Genomic DNA, 26,439 nt, shown 5'->3' with positions numbered 1-26,439 from the left:
AATAAATATTGGGGGCGAAAATCACAGAAGAATTGTGAAAAAACCGTCATACGCAGGTACAGACACTACATTATGACCTACATTAACTTTACAGCCCCTGTAGCATAGTAAAAAAATAAATAAATCCTGGAATACCCCTTTAAGTGAAGTGAAAGCCTCTGACTGTTCTCATCAGGTAAGCCCAGCACTCTTTTATCTTAAACCCAAAAGTGAAACTCCATTCATGCCATACAGATCCTCACAGCTTTAGACTGACGTTTTCTTCCCATGCAGCGTCACCATTTTTGTCTCAAGATTTGTTTGTGAGAATGCACTCTTTAGCATAGAAAATAGGAGAAAGGCAAGTGTGACGAGGGATGTACCAATTTGTGAATATAGTTAGTTGCAACTAAGGGAATCTAAGTGACTTTTATTCTATTTTGTATTAAACCCATAGAATCCAGCTACCATTACAAGAATACTCCTGAGTCATTTCAACTGGGACAAGGAGAAGCTAATGGAGAGGTGAGTCTTTTACTGTGCAAAAATCATGGAAGTTTGTTTCCCATCAAACTGCTATTAAATTCTAAATGCAGGAAAACAAGACGCTTGTTTGTTCTTTTAAGAAACATTTTTTAAAATAAGGATTTAGAAACTGTGAACAGTCAATCCACTGTGCATGGTGTTTGGGTAATACCATGTCGAGTTTTAACAGTCTCCCTTATGAACTTGAATGCAGATGAAGCACTACTGCTATAAACAGACTGTCTTTTGTATACTAGGTAACAAAATAGGCCCATACTGCATAACTAGTGTTAAATGTGCAGCTCTAAGGGAACTCTCTGTACGCCTTTAGCAATAAATATTTGTGTAAAAACAGTGTATAAAAAAAAAATTAGATTTCAATATTAATACCCATCTCTCCTCTCAAGTCACTAACATGCTGATAGGACTGAGTAGGACCTCCTATGTTTTTCTGTGGCCATCTTAACTAACTTTTACGTTCATTTCCACCCCCTAAAAGTTGAACTTCTTTCTTTAAAAATCAGTTTCTTTAAATCTGAATTTCGGATATTAAAATCTGATGAGCCTTCTTTTACTAATTGATACTCCTGGGTGTTCAGACAGTTGTGGCTTCCGTTTCTACACAGTACATTTTTTGGTAAAAATTATACCTTATCTTTATTCTGTAGGTCCACATGCTTAAAATTATAACCTACTTACATAGGTTTGATTTTGTCTTTCTTCTGGAAAAAAATCAGAACTAAATGCACGAAAATTAATACGTTTAAAATTGTCATATTCTGACCCCGATAACTTTTTTTTATATTTCTGCATACAGGGTGGTGTGAGGGCTCATTTTTTGCGCCATGATCTGAAGTTTTTATGGGTACCTTTTTTGTTTTGATCAAACTTTTGATTGCTTTTTATAAATTTTTATATGGTATAAAAAGTGACCAAAAATACGCTATTTTGGTTTAGGAATTTTTTTGAGCGTACGCCATTGACCGTGTGGATTAATTAACAATATATTTTTATAGTTCGGACATTTCTGCACACGGCGATACCACATATGTTTTTATGTACACAGTTTTTTTTTTAATAGGAAAAGGGGGGTGATACTTTTATTAGGGAAGGGGTTAAATCATCTTTATTAACTTTTTTTTCTTTTTCACTTTTTTTTTTTTTTTTGCAATGTTATAGCCCCCATAGGGGACTATAACATGCAATACATTGATTCAATACACTGATCAATGCCATTGTATTGCATTGATTAGTGTTATCTGTGGTCGATTGCTCAAGCCTAGATTTCAGGCTTGGAGCAATCAATCGCAGATCGGACACGCATGAGGCAGGTGAGGCCTCCCTCCTGATGAGTCATAGCTGATCAGGACATCGCATTTTCACCGCGATGGTCCCGATCAGCCTGACTGAGCTGCCAGGAAGCTTTCACTTTAGACGTGGCGATCACCTTTGATCGCCACATCTAAAGAGTTAATGCTGGACATCTTCCTGAACAACGATGTCCAGCATTAGCCACGGGTCCTGGCTGCTTAGCAGCCGGGACCGTTCAAGTTTTGCGGCAAGGGGTCGAAGGAGTACTCCAGTGGAATTTTCTATTTTTCGTCTGCGTCTGGGTTGCAAAAAGTTAAATAACAAACTTTAACTTACCTTCCACTGCTCCCCCAGTGCGTCAATATCGATCTTCTGTCTTCTGGGCCAGACACGTCACACTGAGCTCAGCTTATCCCCGGCTGCAGCGGTGTCCTTGAGCACAATTCCATGAAACGAGCCTGGTCCCCGCCTTCTCCCTGCTTTCCCTCCCGTTACATGACTGCAGCAAGCAATAAGCGGAGTACAGTGTGGCACATGGAGCCCCAGGATGTGGAAGAAGACCGGGCCCTGAAGACAGAAGGGCAATATCGGCACACAAGGGGATAGCCTGTGTTATTTCTAACATGTGTTAAATCGCTTAATTTGACAAAAACTAGTCCTTACCCCAAAAAAGCCAGATCTAAAGTCTTGGCCACTAGGGATCTCCTTTCTATGCAATCTGCTGTCCACTGCCTGTTGTCGGGGAAGTCACACAGACAGAAAGTAGGGTTGTGGTTTGCTGCTGCTATTTGAAGCAGAGGGAGAAAGCCTGGACTATGGGGGGAGATTTATCAAAACCTGTGTGGAGGAAAAATTGACCAGTTGCCCATAGCAACCAATCCAATTGCTTCTTTAATTTTCCAGATGCCTTGTTAGAAATGAAAGAATGGGCAACTGGTCATCTTTTCTCTCTCCACAGCTTTTTATAAATCTCCATATATGTGCTTGCAAGCTGATTCAGGCTAAATACACAAAGGTAAATCAATGCTTCCCTCTCATCTCTGACCAACCCAAGGATCAGGGCAGTTGTCCCTTGTGTAAATATCAGTGCACCAACTGCAGCATATGCCCACAGTGTAATCTCCTCTTACCTTTAGCTTATCAGCAGCTTGTGTAACTGCTTTATTGGTGTCACTCTCTTTTGTATTAATGCTCACACAGCACCATGCAAACCTAGTAACCCCTTCTGCCGGTCACATATTATCTGTAGTACTGTGCTACATAATTTTGTTCTGTGCACTATGGGGGGGGTGCACTCTCTAGCACTATGGGGGGTGGGGGAAATGTATCATTGTCTGTGTAAATAAAGTTATTTTTATTCCCTTTTGGCTGCACATATGTTGTGGGTAATTTTCCCACATCTATCAAATCGGTTCACATTCTTCATAAATAGCAAAGTTGCTTAGATTTTGACAGATTTGTAAATGGGGTTTGGGCTGGTGTTCACACAAATATTTAATTGTTTTCTAGAATGAGTATAAATGAATTGCACAAAAATTAACAACTTATTAACACCTTGTGCAAAATTGTGAATCTTTTTACCCCCAAAAAATTGTAAAACCAATGAAAAATTCACCTCCTATGTCTTGGCATAGCAGTAAGGAGTGTTGTACTGTTATTGTCTAGACAACTAATTGAGGAAGAACCTGCATGTGTTTACTACTGGCAAATCTCAGCCCTGGTCCTGCCTCCCTCAAATAAGGGGAATGGGAGGACTACAGTATCCAGAAAGATGATCAGAATTGGGGTTATTTAGTTAAGAAAAAGAAGGCTTAGGGGCGACTTAATAACTGTGAATAAATATGTCAGGGGGCAGTAGGGAGATTTCTCCCATGATCTATTCATACCCAGGACTATATCTATAACAAGGGGGCATCCTCTACATATACAGGGTGTGCCATTTATATGGATACACCTTAATAAAATGGGAATGGTTGGTGATATTAACTTCCTATTTGTGGCACATTAGTATATGTGAGGGGGGGGGGAACTTTTCAAGATGGGTGGTGACCATGGCGCCCATTTTGAAGTCGGACATTTTGAATCCAACTTTTGTTTTTTTCAAAAGGAAGAGGGTCATGTGACACATCAAACTTATTGGGAATTTCACAAGAAAAACAATGATGTGCTTGGTTTTAACGTAACTTTATTCTTTCATGAGTTATTTACAAGTTTCTGACCACTTATAAAATGTGTTCAATGTGCTGCCCATTGTGTTGGATTGTCAATGCAACCCTCTTCTCCCACTCTTCACACACTGATAGCAAAACCGCAGGAGAAATGCTAGCACAGGCTTCCAGTATCCGTATACACTGCTATATACTACTATATACACCGCAGGAGAAATGTTAGCACAGGCTTCCAGTATCCGTAGTTTCAGGTGCTGCAGAATGAGCAAAACAAAAATTGGAACAGGACCCTCAGTTTACGCAGAAGATTTTGTTCAGTGATGAGGCAAACTTTTATGTCAATGGTGAAGTTAACAAACAAAACCACCGCTATTGGTCTGACACTAACCCACATTGGATAGATCCCTCCAAGACTGTTGGAACACAAAAATTGATGGTATGGTGTGGTATATGGGGTACAAAGATAGTGGGGCCATTCTTCATCAATGGAAACCTCAAGGCCACTGGATATGCGAAATTGCTACATGATGATGCAGGGGTGTGGAAATTTAAAAAAAAAAACTACTTGTCCAAGGGACTAAAGCAGAAGACAATCTACTTGTCCCTCAAGAAAATCCACTTGTCCTGGTAGATGAAATAATTTCAACCAAAATAGTACGATTCACCCCACTAGACCACCAGGGATGGATATAAGATCCCTTTAGACACTGCTGTTAACTTAGACAACGGTTATCTAATGGTTTAATAGCGGCCATGGTGATCGCAGTATGCCAGGCTATTAGCGGAGGGAGAGCTGTAGCTAGCCCCCCCCCATCTGACCCCTATAACTCCAATTTTTCCATATACAGGGATGTATGAGGGAAATCTTATGTGCCGTGATATGTAGTTTTTAATGGAACCATTTATCAGAACTTTTATAAGGAAAGGGGCTTATTCACATATATACGCACTTTTTAAAATATTTTAATCACTATTTTTCAGTCTTCATAGGAACTTGTATATGGAGTCTTTTGATTGGAAACCACTGAACAACGCTGTGTTACTGGGGGGGGGGGGGGGTTGTAGTTTTGGTTTGTGTCAGCTGCAGAGCCATAGGCTGTGTCAAGGAATACTGGGAATTGCAGTTAGTAACTACAACTCCCAGCATGCCCTGATACAGCCTATGGCTCTGCAGCTGACCCGAACCAAAACTACAACTCCCAGCATGTTGCACTTTATAGTTCTACAGTTTAGGTTATGGTGCAACATGCTGGGAGTTGTAGTTTTGGTTCGGGCGTGTTTGTGTACATCTGTGGGGCTCTTGGTTGGTGGGTGAGTATGAAGGGGGCGGGATTCTGGGGGTGCAATTCAGTGCGGGTGGCCAGAAGCCACTAAAAATAAATAGAAAAAATTAGCACAACTGGCAGCAGCACTTCTCAGTCCGCCCCTGTACAAAACATACATGCATACACATATACATACACCCGTCGCTGCCCCATCATACATTACATACACATACACACACACACATCATACACACATCACACACAGACAGACATCATACACACATCACACATACACTCAAACCATACATATACACCATACATATGCACACATCATACATTACATACACATACATCATACACACATCATATATACACAGACATCATACACACATCATATATACACAAACATCATACACACATCATATATACACAGACATCATATACACATCATATATACACAAACATCATACACACCTCATATATACACAGACATCATACATACCTCATATATACACAGACATCATACACACATCATATATACACAGACATCATACACACATCATATATACACAGACATCATACACACATACACACACATCATACACACATACACAGACATCATACACACATCATATATACACAGACATCATACACACATCATATATACACAGACATCATACACACATCATATATACACAGACATCATACACACATCATATATACACAGACATCATACACATATCATATACACACAGACATCATACACACATCATATATACACAGACATCATACACACATCATATATACACAGACATCATACACACCTCATATATACACAGACATCATACACACCTCATATATACACAGACATCATACACACCTCATATATACACAGACATCATACACACCTCATATATACACAGACATCATACACACCTCATATATACACAGACATCATACACACCTCATATATACACAGACATCATACCCACATCATATATACACAGACATCATACACACATACACAGACATCATACACACATCATATATACACAGACATCATATGCACATCATATATACACAGACATCATACGCACATCATATATACACAGACATCATACGCACATCATATATACACAGACATCATACGCACATCATATATACACAGACATCATACGCACATCATATATACACAGACATCATACGCACATCATATATACACAGACATTATACACACATCATATATACACAGACATCATACACACCTCATATATACACAGACATCATACACACCTCATATATACACAGACATCATACACACAGACACCATACATATGCACACATCATACATACACCCACCGCTGATACACCCCCCCCCCAATCATACATTACATACATATACAACCACCCTTCCCACTGTCTACATGCTCGTCCTCCTCACCTGAGCTTCACACCCCCCGCTCTACATTACACAAGAAGCAGGGGGAGAGCGAGGACGTACACAGCTCAGTACACAGCTCCTCCCCTCCCCCACACACAGCTCCATCCCCTCCCCCTGCTCTGTCTCCACAGGACCTAATCTACCACGGAGAGGCTGCAAGTTTGCACAGGGAAAACACAGAGCAGGTGGGGGAGAGAGGAGAGGACTCACTGCACGGGGCTGTGAAGGAGACATAGACTGCACTGCAGTGGGGAAGTCGGTCTGTCCCTGCTTGTCCGATACAGGGCTAAATCTATAAACAATTCACTTGCCCGGCGCTCCAAAACTACTTGTCCAGGGCGTCGGGCTATAGGATTTCCACATCCCTGATGATGTGTTTCCCTCTTTATGCACTGAAACTGGCACGTCCCCTGAGTTTTTCCAGCAAGATGGTGCACCACCACATTATGGGTGTCAGGTCTGAGCATTCCTAGATGAACAGTTTCCTGGAAAGTGGATTGGTCGTCGTGGGCCAGTTGAATGGCCCCCAAGGTCTCCTGATCTGACCCCCTTAGACTTTTATCTTTGGGGTCATCTGAAGGCAATTGTCTATGCTGTGAAGATATGAGATGTGCAGCACCTGAAACTACGGATACTGGAAGCCTGTGCTAGCATTTCTCCTGCTGTGTTGCTATCAGTGTGTGAAGAGTGGGAGAAGAGGGTTGCATTGACAATCCAACACAATGGGCAGCGCATTGAACACATTTTATGTGGTCAGAAACTTGTAAATAACTACTGAAAGAAAAAAGTTACGTTAAAACCAAGCATATCATTGTTTTTCTTGTGAAATTCCCAATGAGTTTGATGTGTCACATGACCCTCTTCCTATTGAAAAAACTAAAGTTGGATTCAAAATGGCCGACTTCAAAATGGCCGCCATGGTCACCACCCATCTTGAAAAGTTTCCCCCCCCTCACATATACTAATGTGCCACAAACAGGAAGTTAATATCACCAACCATTCCCATTTTATTAAGGTGTATCCATATAAATGGCCCACCCTGTAGAATACACCAGCACACTTTGGGTTTCTTCACTGTGCGAGCAGTGAGACTATGGAACTCAATGGTCATGATCAACTCAATAAGAGTTTAAAAGGGACCTGTGTGCATTTCTGGAGAATAATAATATCACAGGTTATGTATACTAGATTTATAGGGACAGAACAGTGATCCAGGGATTTATTCTGACTGCCATATTTGGAGTTGGGAAGGAATTTTTCACCTACATGGGGCAATTGGTATCAGCTTCATAAGGGTTTTTTGCCTTTTGAATGAAACAGTAGGGACACAATAGGGATATAGGTTGATTGACTCTTTTTTTCTCAACCTTTTGAACTATGTTACTATGTTAACATCATGTAGGGGACAACAACTGTGGGAACCCTGAAATTAACTTGTCACCACTTTGAAGGGTTAGTCTATTTATTAATTTTTTTTAACATTTGAAACAGGTACGATTTAAAGTTCTTTTGTATCTTGTTTAGATATATTTTAAAGGTTTTTGCTTTCTAGTGTCAGTCTCAGTTTATAACAAATTGTTTTGTTTTGCTTGCATAGGTATTTTGATGGCAACCTGGAGAAACTCTTCTCAGAATGTCATGTTATAAACCCAAGTAAGAAGTCTCGGACACGACAGATGAACACACGTTCCTCTGCCCAAGATATGCCCTGTCAAATCTGCTACTTGAATTACCCAAATTCAGTAAGTGGTTTTATAATTATCATCTTATGGAGTCCTAGATACCACTTTAAATGGTTTCAATATCTGTATGTTCATGTCTAATCACTTTTTGGTGTCTGTGTTGCAAGTGAAATATCTACAGCAAAATGTGGTAATTATTAAGGATATTATACCTTCTGTGGGCCACCTATAAACCTCTTAGAATATTTACAGTTTGTAAATTGAAGTTTCTTACCTAGTATTAAAAGATTAGTGCACTGTGCTGTTTTTAGCTTAATTCATTTGCAGGCTGTACACTTCATACGTTTGAATTTAAGGCATAATAGAAGAAGATGAGCCTTACTGCAGCACCGGGTAAGGTTTTGTGACCGGACATAAAACCGTAGTATACTATGGTTTTAGGTCCGGTCAGGAAACCTCGTACGGGTTAAAAATGAGCCGACCGGAGTCACCGTTTGACTCCGGTTGTATCATTAAAGTAAATGGAGTTCATCGCTGATCCCCTGGGGTAGGGGGGGAGCCTGGTTTGCCCCTCCCTCAGCCAGATCCGGCACCAGAAATGTAAAAGCAAAGTGTGAATGCAGCCTTACTCTAAGTGACAAGTACTGTGATTACAGCAGCATCTGTAGTTTATTTATTTCTGCTGCTGCACTCAGATATGTCCCTAGTGTGCTGTGCAGCAAAACCACATGCATGTTAGCCTGAGTTGCTGTTTTACATTGTGGTTTTTCTTTTTTTTTTTTTTTTGTCTCAAAATGGCTGCAGTTTTGATGCATGTGATTGGCTGCACTGCAGACTACCGCTGCTTGAGAACCAGCCTTAGAGGGTACAGGGCAGTCTAAAAACAGGCAGCTGTAGTTTGTTTGCAGAAATAGTGATGTGGCCGAATATACACTGTAGTTGTAACATAGCAGACTTTGATAACTTCTCTCCAAAAGAGAAGTATGCAGCACAAACACCTAAGCTTTGAAATAAAAGGCTGTACCAGAGTACAGAGAATTTTTCATTATACACTGGGGGGTTACTTTAAATAGAATATTTCAACATGTAATTTATATTCCTTTCATGTTCGTTATTAATTTAATTCATATTATATATGAAACAAGAAGTGGGTGGGCACTGCTAGACAACCACTATGCAGACATCACAATCAATTCTCACGAGTGTGTGGCTGGGTATGATGCTGGACATTTACAGGAGGCAGTCCTGAATAAACAATAGCAAAGAGAAGGAAAATATGTCCGCACTCACCATGCCGTAACCACGAATATGCTTTATTGAAGTCTTCAGAATTCCATATAAAAGCAGTATCAAAAACACCCGAGTGCAGGGAGGGGGAGCTGCTCCAGGCAAGGAGACTAGGAGCGGCTGTCAGGAACAGCGACCATAATCAGACCCGGAGCGAACACGCTCCGGGGACTGTTTACAAACGGGGTGCCGCGTGCATGATCACGGGGGTCCCCAGCTGCGGGACTCCTGCGATCAGGCATCTTATCCCCTATCCTTTGGATAGGGGATAAGATGTCTAAGCACCGGAGTACCCCTTTAATGTTTTGCCAAGATGTACAAGATATAAAAAGTTTTTGTATCTGACAGTGCCCATTTAATTAGGGTCTTTTATTAGATGACCAAAATATACCACCTGACACACTCCAGAGATCCTTTCCTATAACTGGATGTGATAAAGAAAAATGACTTGTCACTTCTTTTTACCATGGTTCAGTGTTGAGGATCCTGTCATTGTCTCAGAGAGAGCCATAGCGCTTAATGCAGGTGCTCTTGCCACTGAACTTAGCAGTCCCCTGAGAACTCTGGCTCTCACCTTCGGAGACAGCCAATCTCCACATTGTGTTATTTAAGTGGCCTAATATGGTCCTAACTTAGGAAGAAGTTCATAACATTGAGTGTTTTATAACCAAAAATTCCTAATAGGGTGGTATTTAAAAGACAAAAGTCAGCATTTGGGCATGGGCATTTGGGACATTGTAGTGTTGGGATTCTTCCCATTAAGAAGTAACTCTGGAAAACAATAAATGCTCGGCATGCTATTTTTATAGCCATTTTCCAATACAATATTGCTCATAAGTATTTCTGATTAAAGTAAAATGTGTTTATTTCTTTTGCTGTCAGCTCTGGTATGCAATATATTTGTCTTGCATAATCCAGAGGTGAAACTTTGCTTAGTTGATTTGCTAATTTTTTTTTTTTTTTTTAAACAAGCATGTAATCTCGTAGGAGAAGTGGATTAAAGAGTACCTGTCATCAAACCATAGTTTCTAAACTAACTCAGATTATATTCCCTAATTACTCCTAACACCCCTGCTGACCTTAAAAAATAAATGTCAGAGCTTTAAAAAGTTCTGTATCATAGCTTTCCCTTGCTCACATTGTGTGAGCTCCTGGCAGGAGAAAGTGGACGTTCCCCAGACATCACTGAAGCTTGCGAGAGCTGGGCCTCACCATGCTCCGCACCCACTTCTGGAGTTTGGACTTCTGCAAGCACGGGTGGAGTCCAAACTAACAGTTTGACTTGTGCAGAGAACAGAACAGAGCCACCTGGCCATTTTTTCAATCACATTATTAATCTAATATATATATATATATATATATATATATATATATATATATATATATATATATATAAAACTCAGTGTGTGTGTGTGTATGTATGTTCCAGCATTACGTCCAAACGGCTAAAGATATTAACATGAAACTTTTCACACATGTTACTTATATGTCAACAACAAACATAGGATATGTAATTTAACCCTTACCCCTATTTGCCAGTTTTTTTTTTTTTAAAGTCTTATACAAGTCTATGGGAAATATGTTAGTGCATAACTTCCAAACGGCTGGAGATATTTCGATAATCCTTGGTCACATGTTATTTGTATGTCCACTTAAAATATAGGATAGTTAATTTAACCCTTAACTATCCCCATTTGTGAGGGTCGGGGGATGAGGATGGGACATAAGGACGGGTTAGGAGGTCGGGGATAGGAGGTCGGTATATGACAACAATATAGGAGGATGGAATATGAAGTCAAAAGCTTCCTCCTTTGTTGATTTTCCTCCCGAACAAAGATTAGAAAGGAAAAACCGGGCAACGCCGGGTACTCAGCTAAACTAAATGTGTGTATGTTCCAGCATCACATCCAAACGCCTAAAGAAATTAACATGAAACTTGGCACACATGTTACATATATGTCAACAACAAACATAGGATAGGTGATTTAACCCTTACTCACCACCATTTGCCAGGGTTGGGGTTTTTATTTAAAGTCCCATACAAGTCTATGTGAAATATGTTACTGCATAACTTCCAAATGGCTGGAGATATTTCGATAATACTTGGTCACATGTTACTTATATGTCCACTTAAAATATAGGACAGTTAATTTAACCCTTAATTACCCCCATTTGTGAGGGTTGGGGTTTTTGTTTAAAGCCCCATGCAAATCAATGGGAAATGTATGTTCCCACATAACTTCCGTACGGCTGGAGATAGTTCAATAATCCATGGTACACATATTACTTATATGTCAAATAAAAATATGATAGTTAAATTAACCCTTACTTACACCCTTATATAAAAGATGGGTTTTTGTTTCAAGTCCCATGCAAGTATATGGGACTTCCAGTTCCTTACTCCACAAGCTCTGCTCTGCATCTCCTGGGGAATGTGTCAATCTGGCTTGCAAGCCACACCCAATCTCTCAAAGACACACCCACATTTTAAGCCCCACCCCTTTTATTGCCTACCCTTTTTGTGCATCGGTCTGGCTTGCAAATCACACCCAGTCCCACAAAGCCACGCCCCCTTCTATTTTCAGCTTACAATATTTTAATCACAAATCACTCCCACCTGAGGACAGGATGTGAGGTCGGGATATGACAACAATATATGAGGACGGGATATGAAGTCAAAAGCTTCCTCCTTTGTTGATTTTCCTCACCAACAAGGATTAGGAAGGAAAAACCTGGCAACGACGGGTACTCAGCTAGTAACATATAAAGGTTGAGAATTTTAACAGCAAGTAAATAGCAAAGTGTCTTATAATTACATAAGGAAAATTTGTATTAAAAGTTTAGTTTGGTGACAGGTACTCTTTAAAGCATATAGGTTCAGGAAATGTAAATGTATGTAAAAAAAAAAAGTAGGGTGCTTTTGCATTTATTTTATGAAAATGTATGGTATGCATGATGAAAGTGGTGTGAAAGCAACTTTACTCTTTATAAATCTATTATGACTGGATCATACAAACCCAAAGTTTAAAAGTTTAGCAAGTAGCTAATGACTATTCAGGAATTATACTGGGAATTTGGGACAATTATGGTAACTCCTGTCTTCTGTAGAATTCAGTATATATAATCATTGTGCTTTGAAGCTTCATGTTTAGTGACATTTGTTTCTAAAAAGTAATTCTAGGTGTGATTGCTGTCTACCACTCTGTACATATTATACAATTCTCTTCCAAGTGTGTTTAAACCATCCTCTCTCCTTGTATTTCCTACAGTATTTCACAGGTCTTGAGTGTGGTCACAAGTTCTGCATGCAGTGTTGGGGTGAATATTTAACCACCAAAATCATAGAAGAAGGAATGGGACAGGTAATAGCTCTGAGTGGATTTCATGTTTATGTGGAAAGTACTACCCATTTGTGTTCTGATCTTTCATTACTTTAGTGGAAAAACTATTTTAGGCTATTCACATCACAATTTTGCCGTACTGTTTTAGGGTCTATTCACACGTACAGTATTCTGCGCATTAAAATCTGCAGCGGAAAATCCTGTGCATCAAATCTGTGCAGAATACTGTACGTGTGAATAGACCATTAATCAGTTTTTGGTTTAAAAAACGTATCCCTCAAACTGACAAAATGGTATGCAATCTTGTGCTCAATACAGTTTCCAGTGACTACAATATTTTAAAAACCGTATATTGTGTTTGTAAAGGACACAAAACCCATTGCAAACAGAAAAACAGGACTCAGTCATTAACTGCGATTTTGTGCATGGCAAAAAAACAAACACACAAAACTGTAGAACGGTGTTTCCCAACCAGGGTACCTCCAGCTTTTGCAAAACTACAACTCCCAGCATGCACGGACAGCCTTTGGCTGTCCGGGCATGCTGGGAGTTATAGTTTTGCAACAGCTGGAGGAACCCTGGTTGGGAAACACTGCTGTACAAGTACAAAAACGTACACAACCAGATACATCTTGTTGTGTACGTTTTTGTATGGGAGGTTATTGTATACAATGTGCTGTACAGTTTTATACGATTTTTAAATACAAAACTGTACATAGGAACCGTATAACAAATTTGTAAAATGAATGCACCCTTACAATATTTTTGGTCCCGAAAGCGTTTCTTACACAGCCTGACTGTTCAGTTATCTGAATTTTACATTTACATATATATATTTTTTCTTTAGACCATCTCCTGCCCAGCTCATGGATGCGATATTTTAGTTGATGACAATACAGTAATGTAAGTGGTGAGCTAATACATAATATATTATCTGTATTTAACATTGTTTTGTTGCCTTTTTCATGACAATTATATATGTTCCAAGATATTATATAAGCCTCTTGTTCTCTTTCTATATAAAAATATAGAGGAAGATTTATGAAAACTTGTGCAGAGGAAAAGTTGATTAGTTGCCCAAAGCAACCAATCAGATTATTATTATTATTTTTTTTTTTTAAAGGCCTCTGTAAAATAAGTACCGTATTTATCGGAGTATACCACGCACCGGCCTATAACACGCACCCTCATTTTACCAAGGATATTTGGGTAAAAAAAGTTTTTTACCCAAATATCCTTGGTAAAAATGAGGGTGCGTGTGTGTGCATGCGTATACCCCGATACACCACCAGGAAAGGCAGGCGGAGAGAGGCCATCGCTGCCCACTTCTCTCCCCCTGCCTTTCCTGGGGTCTAGAGCCCTGCTGCCGCCGCTTCTCTCCTGCTGGCTATCTGCGCCGCTGCCCGTTCTCTCCCCCTGACTGTCGGTGCCGGCGCCGATAGCCAGGGGGAGAGAAGGGGCAGCGGCACCCATTGCCGGCGCTGCTGCCCCGTTGTCTCCCCGATCCCCGGTTGTATAATTACCTGTTGCCGGGGTCAGGTCCGCGCGGCTTCAGGCCTCCGGTGTGCATCCCATGCGTCGTTGCTATGCACTGCACGGCGCGGCGCAATGACGAGTGATGCACACCGGAGGCCTGAAGCAGCGCGGACCGGGCAACAGGTAATTATACAACCGGGGATGGGGGAGGCAACGGGGCAGCGGCCCCGATAGCCAGGGGGAGAGAAGGGCCGGCAGCAGGGCTCTAGACCCCAGGACAGGCAGGGGCAAAGAAGCCGGCAGCGACAGCAGGTCTCTGCACCTGCAAAGCCGCTGCAGTTCATTGATTTAAAGTACCCACTTTAAATCATTGAACTGCAGCGGCTTACCGGCGTATAACACGCAGGCAAACTGCGTATAACGCGTGTTATACACCGATAAATACGGTAACAATCTGGTTTCCGTAGGTTTTGATAAATCTCCCCCAATGTTTCTATAATAATATGACCAATAAGTTGACCCTCATTTGTATGCTGTAAAACCTTTCAGGCCTTAGAACTGGTCTCCAGATTTCCTACTAAGATTGTAGGTGTTGTTCCCTATGTCTCAATATATAGCAGGTAACCTTTGTAAATATTTAACAAGAAATTCCATTTTGTTTGTTAATGTTTACAGTGTAATCCTTTTATGAATTTTATGATTTTGCTGTGTGTTAATAGTTAAAGGGATATTCCCATAGATAAAGCAAGGATTTACCATCACTGTATGATGGGGTAGATATGTCCTCCATGACCACCATGATTGACATAATTAAGAGGACACAATGCTAATTTTTACACTGTGACACTGTTTTCCTAACACAGTGGTGCTCCTGGTCTCCTGGCTGTGCAGAGAAGTGCAGCCTGGCCTATTCAAGAGGTTTTTTTTGTTCAGACTCCACCCAGCTATGTTTTTTTGTTCTGATTCCACCCAGCTGGGGCATGGTATAGTCTTTTAGGACATGCCCTCTTTCCACCCATGTCACACCTCTTACCCAGTAGACATTTCCCTGTTCTTTTTGACGAATACAGCAAAATAAATGTCTTCTTTGCTGTGTGTCAACGTTTTGTTGTGTGTGGAGCCAAAATTCTGACACATCAAGTAAATGTGGGCTACCTTGTTGAGGTGTATTTCTTTTTTTTAATAGTTGGTATGTATCAAACAAACATAAACATTCCTGTAACATCATGCAGGCATTGGCCATTTTTCCCATATTGGAGCTTTGTGATGGCACTCTTTTTTTTTTTCGGGATGAGCTGTGGATATTGATACTGGTTTGGGTAGATGGAAACTGATGTTTTTTTTTGGTAACTTCACTTCCCAAAAACATAAACTTAAAAGTGATCATAAATTCCTAATTTTTTTTTTCTCAGGGTAGAGTGTCAAAAGTGGTTTTTACTTTCTCACCACTTGATACGACATTATCTACAAGTAATCCCTCTAATGAATTGCTCTCTTGTTTCCTTCAGGCGTTTAATCACAGATTCAAAAGTGAAGTTAAAGTATCAGCATTTAATAACTAATAGCTTTGTAGAGGTAAGTGGTTAACCATCTATATGTTTGAGTGTCTTATCCTGGGGACTAGTCACTAGTGTTAAAATCAAAAACCTGTAAGCCCGCCTGTCTTGAATTCCAAACTTTGACGTTTCTTTGTAATTCCTCCTTGAAATGTATGAATACATTTACAACTGAGGGTTAACGTTCCATTTGTAAGTTGGCCGTGTCCCTACACTGTCAGTCTGTATTGAAAGACTGTGAAGGGACACCACCCTATTGACAAGTGCTATGGCAACACAATGTTTGTCTGAGAATACCTGAATTTTATCTTAAAGAACATGACACGCAGCTCTTGGCTAAGGCTAGGACTTTACATCTAGCAATTTGCAGCCTAAGAAAGTAAACACACATCACAAAAATGTGGATGTATTGAAACAAAAGGGATAGAAAGTATTAGAACTTTTCCATTGATGCAGTGGAAAAATTATTTATAGAAAACCTTCATTTTTGTATGTGCTTTCATGTAAGATTGGTATTTTAAAAACTCTATATGAACATATACACCTTAGTTACTAAACATTGTGGGGGAGATTTATAAAAGCCTGCTGAGAGGAAAAGTTGCCCAGTTGCCCATAGCAACCAATCAGCTTGCTTCTTTCATTCTTAACAAGGCCTCTGCAAAATGAAAGAAGCAATCTGATTGGTTGCTATGGGCAACTGGGCAACTTTTCCTTTGCACTGTTGTTGATAAATCTCCCCCTGTGTATGTAAATTATGCATAAGGCTATGTTCACTATTTTCCCGTCGTTGCTACTAAACGGCCCATACTAACAAACTGATGCAAACAGATGCCATTAAGTGGCCTTCCGTTGCATCAGTTTTTAAACAGTTTGTATCCTTTATTGGTGGCTCACACTTCTTCTGAGCATGCTCAGAAGTAATAACTAATCAAAAACGGATTTGAAAAAAGGGATGCAAACGGAAGACATTACAGGCTCATCCGCTTATTATGGACTTCAATGTTAACCCCTTAACGACGCAGGACGTATATTTACGTCCTGCGCCGGCTCCCGTGATACGAAGCGGGATCACGCCGCGATCCTGCATCATATCACGTCGGTCCCGGCGCTCATCAACGGCCGGGACACACGGCTAATACCACACATCGCCGATCGCGGCGATGTGCGGTATTAACCCTTTAGAAGCGGCGGTCAAAGCTGAAAGTGAAACTGAAAGTGACCCGGCTGCTCAGTTGGGCTGTTCGGGACCGCCGCGGGGAAATCGCGGTGTCCCGAACAGCTGATCGGACACCGGGAGGGCCCTTACCTGCCTCCTCGGTGTCCGATCGACGAATGACTGCTCCGTGCCCGAGATCCAGGCAGGAGCAGTCAAGCGCCGATAATGCTGATCACAGGCGTGTTAATACACGCCAGTGATCAGCATAGGAGATCAGTGTGTGCAGTGTTATAGGTCCATATGGGACCTATAACACTGCAAAAAAAAAGTTAAAAAAAAGTGTTAATAAAGGTAATTTAACCCCTTCCCTAATAAAAGTTTGAATCACCCCCCTTTTCCCATAAAAAAATAAAACAGTGTAAAAAAAATAAAATAAACATATGTGGTATCGCCGCGTGCGTAAATGTCCGAACTATAAAAATATATAATTAATTAAACCGCACGGTCAATGGCGTACGCACAAAAAAATTCCAAAGTCCAAAAAAGCGTATTTTGGTCACTTTTTATACCATTAAAAAAATGAATAAAAAGTGATCAAAAAGTCTGATCAAAACAAAAATCATACCGATAAAAACTTCAGATCACGGCGCAAAAAATGAGTCCTCATACCGCCCTGTACGTAGAAAAATAAAAAAGTTATAGGGGTCAGAAGATGACATTTTTAAACGTATAAATTTTCCTGCATGTAATTATGATTTTTTTCCAGAAGTGCGACAAAATCAAACCTATATAAGTAGGGTATCATTTTAACCGTATGGACCTACAGAATAATGATAAGGTGTCATTTTTACCGAAATATGCACTGCGTAGAAACGGAAGCCCCCAAAACTTATAAAATGGCGGGTTTTTTTCGATTTTGTCGCACAATGATTTTTTTTCCTTTTCGCCATGCATTTTTGGGTAAAATGACTGTCACTGCAAAGTAGAATTGTCTACGCAAAAAATAAGCCATAATATGGATTTTTGGGTGGAAAATTGAAAGGGTTATGATTTTTAAAAGGTAAGGAGGAAAAAACGAAAGTGCAAAAACGGAAAAACCCTGAGTCCTTAAGGGGTTAAATGTAATATATCTGTTATTTTTAACCGAGAAAAAAATACTGCATGCAACGTCTTTTCTCTGCTAAAAATAACGGAATAGGTACCAAAGAGTGCAAATGGGTGATGAAGGACTGTAACGGGCAACTCAGCAACGGGTTTTACCTAATTAATTTTACCACAAAATCGAAAGGTAAAACAAAAAAATGATTTTACCCACCATTTTGAAACTTTTGGGGGCTTCTGTTTCTTCGAAGTCAACATGTTATCTTTATTCGGTAGGTCCATACAATTAAAATGATACCCAACTTAGTTTAATTTTACTATACATTTTAATAGAAATTTAACTTTTTGCACAAAGATTAGTATGCTTAAAACTGTCCTTTTCTGACCCCTATACAGTCTTGGCTGTAAATGTTGGCACCCCTGAATTTTTTGGAAGAAAATGAAGTATTTCTCACAGTAAAGGATTGCAGTAACACATGTTTTGCTATACACATGTTTATTCCCTTTGTGTGTATTGGAACTAAACCAAGAAAGGGAGGGAAAAAATGCAAACTCCAAAAATGTTCTGGACAAAATTATTGCCACCCTAAACTTAATATTTGGTTGCACACCCTTTGGAAAAAATAACTGAAATCAGTCACTTCCCATAACCATCAATAAGCTTCTTACACCTCTCAGCCAATAGGGAGCGAAGATGCAGGCAAGAAACTGGAAGCTTTTACCGTAATTACAAGCTTCCAGTTTCTTGCCTGCATCTTCGCTCCCTATTGTCTTCACTCTCATCCAGTTGGCGTGGGAAGCCGCTGCAGTCGATTATACCCTATTGCTATTTCGAGCGTTGTGCATTTCCAGCACAACTTGACCAGGAGAGCAAGTTTCCTACAAGATCTTTATCACTCTGGTATCACCATTGATTCCACACAGGGAGCGCTCCATGTCTGTTCTGTTTACACCTCTCAGCCGGAATGTTGGACCACTCTTCCTTTGCAAACTGCTCCAGGTCTCTCTTATTGGAAGGGCGCCTTTTCCCAAAAGCAATTTTAAGATCTCTCCACAGGTGTTCAATGGGATTTAGATCTGGACTCATTGCTCCAGCGCTTTGTTGCCATCCATTTCTGGGTGCTTTTTGATGTATGTTTGGGGTCATTGTCCTGCAGGAAGACCCAAGATCTCGGATGCAAACCCAGCTTTCTGACACTGGGCTGTACAGTGTGACCCATAATCTGTTGGTAATCCTCAGATTTCATGATGCCTTGCACACATTCAAGGGACCCAGTGCCAGAGGCCGCAAAATAACCCCAAAACATCATTGAACCTCCACCATATTTCACTGTAGGTACTGTGTTCTTTTCTTTGTAGGCCTCATTCCGTTTTCGGTAAACAGTCGAATGATGTGCTTTACCAAAAAGCTCTATCTTGGTCTCATCTGTCCACAAGACGTTTTCCCAGAAGGATTTTGGCTCACTCAAGTTCATTTTGGCAAAATGTAATCTTGCTTTTTTATGTCTCTCTGTCAGCAGTTGGGTCCACCTTGGTCTCCTGCCATAGCATTTTGTTTCATTTAAATGTCAACGGATAGTTCACGCTGACACTGATGCTCCCTGAGCCTGCAGGACAGCTTGAACATCTTGTTTGGGGCTGCTTAGCCACCATCCGGACTATCCTGCGTTGACACCTTTCATAAATTTTTCTCTTCCGTACACGCCCAGGGAGATTAGCTACAGTGCCATGGGTTGCAAACTTCTTGATAATGTTGCGCACTGTGGACAAAGGCAAATCTAGATCTCTGGAGATGGACTTGTAACCTCAGACAGTTCTCTTCTCCTCTTTCTGTTGTCCTCTTTCTGTGTGTGGCACACACAGACACACAATGCAAAGACTAAGTGAACTTCTCTCCTTTTAATCTGCTTTCAGGTGTGATTTTTTTATATTGCCCACACTTGCCCCAGGTGAGTTTAAAGGAGAATCACATGCTTGAAACAATCTTATTTTTCCACAATTTTGAATGGGTGCCAATAATTTTGTCCAGCCCATTTTTGGAGTTTGGTGTGACATTATGTCCAATTTGCTTTTTTTCCTCCCTTTTTTGGTTTAGTTCCAATACACACAAAGGGAATAAACGTGTATAGCAAAACATGTTACTGCAATCCTTTTCTGGGAGAAATACTTCAGGGGTGCCAACATTTACAGCCATGACTGTAACTCTTTAATTTTTCTGTATATGGTAGATGTATGAGGGCTCATTTTTTGTGTTTTGATCTGTATTTTTTTTATGCCATTTTTATTTTGATGGGACTTTTTTAATCGCTTTTATTATTTTTTCTGCTATTTGAAGTTTTTTTTTTTTTCCATTATTTTTTTTTTTTTGTCCCCATAGGGAACTGCTACTTGCAATCTTTAGATTGCATACTCTAAACAATGCTGCTCCATAGAACAGCATTGATCAGTGTTATCGACGCTCCCTTGCTTCAGGCAGCCACTGCTTCCTGAGACATTGGACCGCCGATTAGATGGCGAGGAAAAAGGTAAGAGGCCTCCCGCCGTCTTCTCAGCTGATCAGGACTGTACTGTAAATACACGAGAGTTCTTTGCTGCTTTTTTATTTCACACTAGTATTATATGAGCGTCAATGTAAGAAGGCTTCATGTGTATAATGTATAAGCAAGAAGAGGCTAGCAGCAGGGGCAGGTATAAAACCAGCTTTCTGTGTAGTGACCTTGCCACAAGCTGGCTGTGTTTATGGAATGAGAGACTCAGATTAACACTTTGCAAGCAGATGCAGCATCTTCCTCTAGCAAATCAACACCTTTATAAGCAGCTGTGTCCAGTTCCTTTTGCCGGACTACATAATACAATGGGAAATCTTCCATTGTATTCCATAGACTAGGGACTCAATAAAATGTAAAATAGGCAAATGTATTTGCTCCACGCAAATCCTGGTTGGATCTGACCATAATACTTTACTATTCAGATACTTTATAGAATTTGTCCCTTCCCTTCGTAGTTAATACTTTCCAGTGGATCTCACCAAAACTTTGATGTCTCTGCTAGAATCAGAGTACAAACCATTTCCCTGTAATACAGCGGGAAATTTGCTGATATGTATTACTGTCATTTCTTGTGTTTTTCTTAGAACCAATAGGGCCCTCTTTAAGTATGGCATAAATATTCTTGAATTTATAAAATGCACTTCTATAGAAGTATATATGCATCATTTATGCTGTTTCAGTAGTTCTAAATGTGATGCATCATGGCATTACATAATTTTCTTTATTGCTTTATTATTTTACTTAAAATTTTTTATTTCTTCTTTGTAGTGTAACAGACTACTGAAGTGGTGCCCTGCCCCAGACTGTCATCATGTTGTTAAAGTTCAGTATCCAGATGCCAAGCCTGTGCGTTGCAAATGTGGCCGTCAGTTCTGGTGAGACACTAGCGCAAGAACTGATATGTTAAGTTTACCTCTTTGTTTCCAACAGTACATTGGAAACAGCTAAATGCCCTCACTTGGCTATTTTATATAAACAGCTGAATTAGCATACAGTGGATAGAAGTCCTCCCCTCCAGCTTATAATGTTTGGGGCCTCTTTTTTTTTTTTTGCAAAAGTGATGTCCCAGAGGTCTAACTACCCCAACTGGTACTTTTTAGATCTATCAAACTGGTGTTGATCATAACTATGTTTTCCTGTATAAATTCTTCTTACATTAGTTTTGATAGATCTTCCCTATGGTATCTTTTAGGATAGCAACACTTATTGCCACCCATCAGACCAAGGTGCAACAGAAAAGAAACTGAGACATGTGTTCTGTGTTCTCCTGCAAAATGTTGTGGCTTAAAGGAGTACTGCAGCCTAATACAACTTATCCCCTATCTGAACACTGGGACCCCCGCGATCTCCTGTACGGGTCCCCAACTCTGCCAGGGCTCTCCCCGTGCAGGTGGCATGTCGGCTGCAGCATAATGCCATGCCCAACACGCCCCCTTCGTGTATATCTGTGAGAGATATGGCTGCAGTACTCCTTCAAATGATTGTTAAAGTGGTCAATGGTATCAAAAAGGAATGGATCAAAGTCCACCCACTACCGTGGATTCGGATGCACTGATGACCATCCCTAGCGTGAGGCCCTCGCTGTGCCCGTGTGTCCAGCTTTGTCTGCTCGTAGCAGCAATCCTCCACTATGAGTAGACACATAAGGATTTGCATGCGCAGTTTACTCACAGACATCATGGTCTGTGCGTAAATTGCGCACCCTTGCGTCTCTCAGATCCCAGTGTGTCTGTTCGTTGTGGCAGATTGCTGCTATGAGCAGACAATGCAGGACACAGCAGGAGGCTCACTCTAGGGACAGTCTTCAGCACATCTGCAGTGTCAAATACGCTGTGGATGTGCTACCTTACCCTTAGGGTGCATTTACACAGATATTTCTGTAACTCAAAAACAGCACAATAAGTAGCTGATCGCAGGGGGACGGGACCTTGCGCTCCACGAGGAGCGCGTGCTACAGCCGGCACATGCTCCATTAATTTCTATGGGAGCGGTGGTGGTTGGACCCCGCGCGATCAGCTACCTATCCCCTATACCCTGAGGATAGGGGTTAAGTACATTTTCACTGGAGTACTCCTTTAATGTTCATGTGTTTCTTTCAGCTAAACAGCAGTTTTTTTTGCTTGCATTGTGCCCAGATAGGTGTCAATAATTGTGTTTATCCTAGATCAAATGTTTTGGTGTATTTGATATGTAACCTGTTGTTTCTCTGAAGTCAGCAGACCTGTTTTGTTATTGCCCATGATACATTTCCAGCCATTCTTCTTTGCCTGAAGACTAAAGATTCTAAGCATTTCTCTTTTAATTTTGCTAACCTTGTTTGTTTTACTAACATATAGAACCCCAAGGCAGAATAATGCATGTGGGCAACTTAATACCATCTGCCGATCACTGCTCAAAGAGATCAAATTAAAGTGGTGCACAGTGCAACAACATACAGTTTGCATTGGGCAGATGTAGCAAACTGAAGAATAGCTGTGAGGCCTAGGAAGACACTTATGTCAGAAAATAATCATATAAGAAGACGGTTTATGAAGAAAGCAATACTTTTGTGATTTGCTACTAAGAAGCTCATCACGAATGGAGGATCATTTCTGTTCCTCTGGTGTTGGCACAATGATGCTTTAGCTCTGTTTATTCATGTTAAGGGGTATTTATCAGAGCACTATGTCTAAAAGTTTTCCAGAAATATATTTCTCAATATCTCTAAACGTATAACAATTCATTGCAGCTGACAAAAATGTTTGTCTGGCATGTGCTGAACTGGTATGTGTTGTAATTCTTATTTTTTTTCCCTGTATTGAATGTGTGTCAATGGAGCTGCTGTCAAATCTGTGCACTGCTGAGTTATTCATTTGCAATGGGACTGCTTAATATACCCTGACTATCTAAAATTGTTTAAGCTGCTCACAGCTGAGAAGTCTAGGAAAGCAGTGTTCTAAACAGCCAGGGCTGCGGAATGAAATGTTGTAGCAGTATAGCTGCTGCAAATGTGTTTAGTTTACAGACCATTGCCTAGGCTAGTAGGCTACATACTACTTACTGTATCCACTTCTCAGCTGAGTGCAGGACTATACAGTGACCCTTTAAGTTACAAATGGCTTTTCCTGGATCAACTTGAAATCCTACTTGACATACAATTCCAGAAACAGTCTTTCTGACTCATGTAAATGGATGGAAGGTCCGACTAATCACTAGTAAAACTCATAACTGTATTATCAGGGGTGTGGAAATTTAATAAAAGACTACTTGTCCGAGGGACTAAAACGGAGCAAAAATCTACTTATCCCTCATGACGATCCACGTTTCCTGGTGCACAAAATAATTTTAACCAAAATAGTCTGTAAAAAAGGTCTTTATTAGTTTTAGTTTTTGATCTTTAGTTTTTTCCTCCTCGCCCTATAACAGTCATAACTCCTATTTTTCAATCTACAGACCCATATGAGACCAAGTGTACTTTGTAATGACACCTTTTTATTTTTCTATAACCTATTCTCCGTAACACAGAAAAAATTATTTTTGAGGTGAAATTGAAAATTTGAGGTTTTTACTTTTTTACACCATTCACCTTGTTGTCTGACTTACCTGGTATTTTTATATTTTATTTTGTCCTGATTACAGCAATACCAATTTCTCGTTCGGCTCCATTGGGGGACACAGGAACTGTGGGTATATCTTGCTGCCACTAGGAGGCTGCCACTAGGCATTAACAAAAAAGAAGTATGCTCCTCCCGGCAGGATATACCCCACCCACTGACTCTGAGCTAATCAGTTTTTAGCTTAGTGTCCTAGGAGGCAGACGCAGGTCTGGAGCTCTCTTAGAGTTTAGATTTTTCTCTCCTATGTTGTTTTTTCTAGGTTGGGGTGACAGGAGCATGGGGCTGCTTGATTTCCCCCAACCCCCCCCCCCCCCCCCAATTTGCAAAGGAAGACCACGGTCCATAGTGTATGGACCGTTAACCCTTCCTCGCCACCGACCAGCACCTTCAGGATGTACCTTGGGTCCGGGTCACCTATTGCCTCTGCTCGCCCGGCTTCTTGAAGCCTGGTATGATGCAGCTGGCACCTGGCTGATCGAAGACTTCAGGGGTGAGTATATGGGACATCTTCTTAGGTAAGTATGCTGTCCCCTCTAACCCTGACCTCTAATAAGGGCTTGTGGTCGCTCTGCAGCTGCATGCTGCTCCTGTGGCCTCTCTCTTACCTGGGACAGCCTGTGAAAGTCTTTTATTTTACAGCTGGGCAGTATGAAGGGGCTCTCTCTCTGAGCCCTACTGCCGTCGCCGCTGCCTTTATAGTTGTGCCTTTGCGTCTGCTCTCTGCTGACCGTGGACCTTCTATTTATTCCTGGCTGCCGACTTCTCTCATCCGGAGTCCGCTGCCATGCTCCCTACTTTCCCACAAGCTGAGGCATGGGTAGCTGGAGTCGCGGCCGGCCATAAATGTAGCCCGCGGCTTCGGCCTGGTCTTCCCCGCGCGTTACAGGCGCTTCCAATCTCCTGCTAGCGCACGCATGAGAAGTCAATCTCAGCCTCTCCTGCTCTGGTACCCGCTGCAGGGGTCACCAGTCTCCTCCCTCTGATTCTTTAGCCTATCGGAGGCCCTGGAGCTCCCGTGGGGGGGGGGGGGGTCATATGCTCTGCAACTGAGCGCGCTCCGGTGTATCGGCGATTCACTTCACGGCATGTCTCACCGCATTTTGTCGCATCTAGCTAGGCTGTTGCTTCAAGCTACTCCTGTGGCCACAGACTGCTCCTGCTGAGGCTTCTCCTGTTGCTGCAAGCTGCTCCTGTTGCTGCAAGCTGCTCCTGTTGCTGCAAGCCTTCTTTGCCTGAGTTCTGCTCCCTGCAAGACTACTGCGACTTCAGGACACAGGAACCTGGGTGAGCTTGTTCCTTTTCTTTTGTCTCTGGGATAGCTGACTTATCTGTTTTGCAATGTCCGTACCCAGCTCTGAACCCTCTAACAGACTGGCGGTCTCTGCTTTGGTCACTTACTATGCTTGCACGGGATGTAAAGTTAAGTTGCCAAGTGGTTCGGCCGAGTCTCCCTGTCCTTCCTCCTCAGCCTCACGTCACAATCCCCTCGCCCAGGATAGCCCCATGGTGCGCGTGGTCTCTGACCTTCCTCCGGTTAGGGTGTCTTCACGATCTCAAACCTGGATGTAGTCAGCGATGTACGGGTTTACCTCGCGACCACCTCTTCTTTTAGACGTTCTGATTCGCTGTTCGTAATTCCTGAAGGCCGACGCAAGGGCTCAGTCGGCCATTTCAGAGGCCTATCGTTCTCACGGGAAGATTCCCCCTTCCGGTTACGGCTCACTCCACTCGCTCTGTTGGGGCCTTTTGGGCGGTCTTCAACAGGGCCTCAGCCCTACAGGTGTGTAAGGCGGCCACTTGGTCTTCCTTGCACACGTTCACCAAGTTTTACCAGGTGCACACTTCTGCGTCAGCTGACGCCAGTTTGGGCCGTAAGCTGCTGCAGGCGGCGGTGGCATTGCCATACGCCTGAATTCTGGTGGGTCTTGTTTTCCCACCCCGGTAACTGCTTTGGTACGTCCCACGGTTCCTGTGTCCCCCAATGGAGCCGAACGAGAAAAAGAAAT

General features: G+C 41.5%; 1 protein-coding gene across 1 annotated transcript in view; it reads left to right on the top strand.

Moving 5' to 3' along the window:
- The window catches only part of ARIH1 (ariadne RBR E3 ubiquitin protein ligase 1), an 89,976-nt gene that overhangs the window by 23,400 nt on the left and 40,137 nt on the right, over positions 1-26,439 (top strand). Inside the window, exons 2-7 of the mRNA XM_056572791.1 lie at positions 437-504; positions 8,287-8,431; positions 12,928-13,020; positions 13,847-13,902; positions 15,984-16,050; positions 21,606-21,712. Of these exons, the coding sequence (XP_056428766.1) occupies positions 437-504; positions 8,287-8,431; positions 12,928-13,020; positions 13,847-13,902; positions 15,984-16,050; positions 21,606-21,712 (536 nt within the window). The remainder of the gene's footprint in view (positions 1-436; positions 505-8,286; positions 8,432-12,927; positions 13,021-13,846; positions 13,903-15,983; positions 16,051-21,605; positions 21,713-26,439) is intronic.

Source organism: Hyla sarda, chromosome 4 (assembly GCF_029499605.1).
Source record: "Hyla sarda isolate aHylSar1 chromosome 4, aHylSar1.hap1, whole genome shotgun sequence".
Lineage (NCBI taxonomy): Eukaryota > Metazoa > Chordata > Amphibia > Anura > Hylidae > Hyla > Hyla sarda.
Note: the sequence above shows the minus strand (reverse complement) of the source record. Positions and strands in the feature narration are given on the sequence as shown.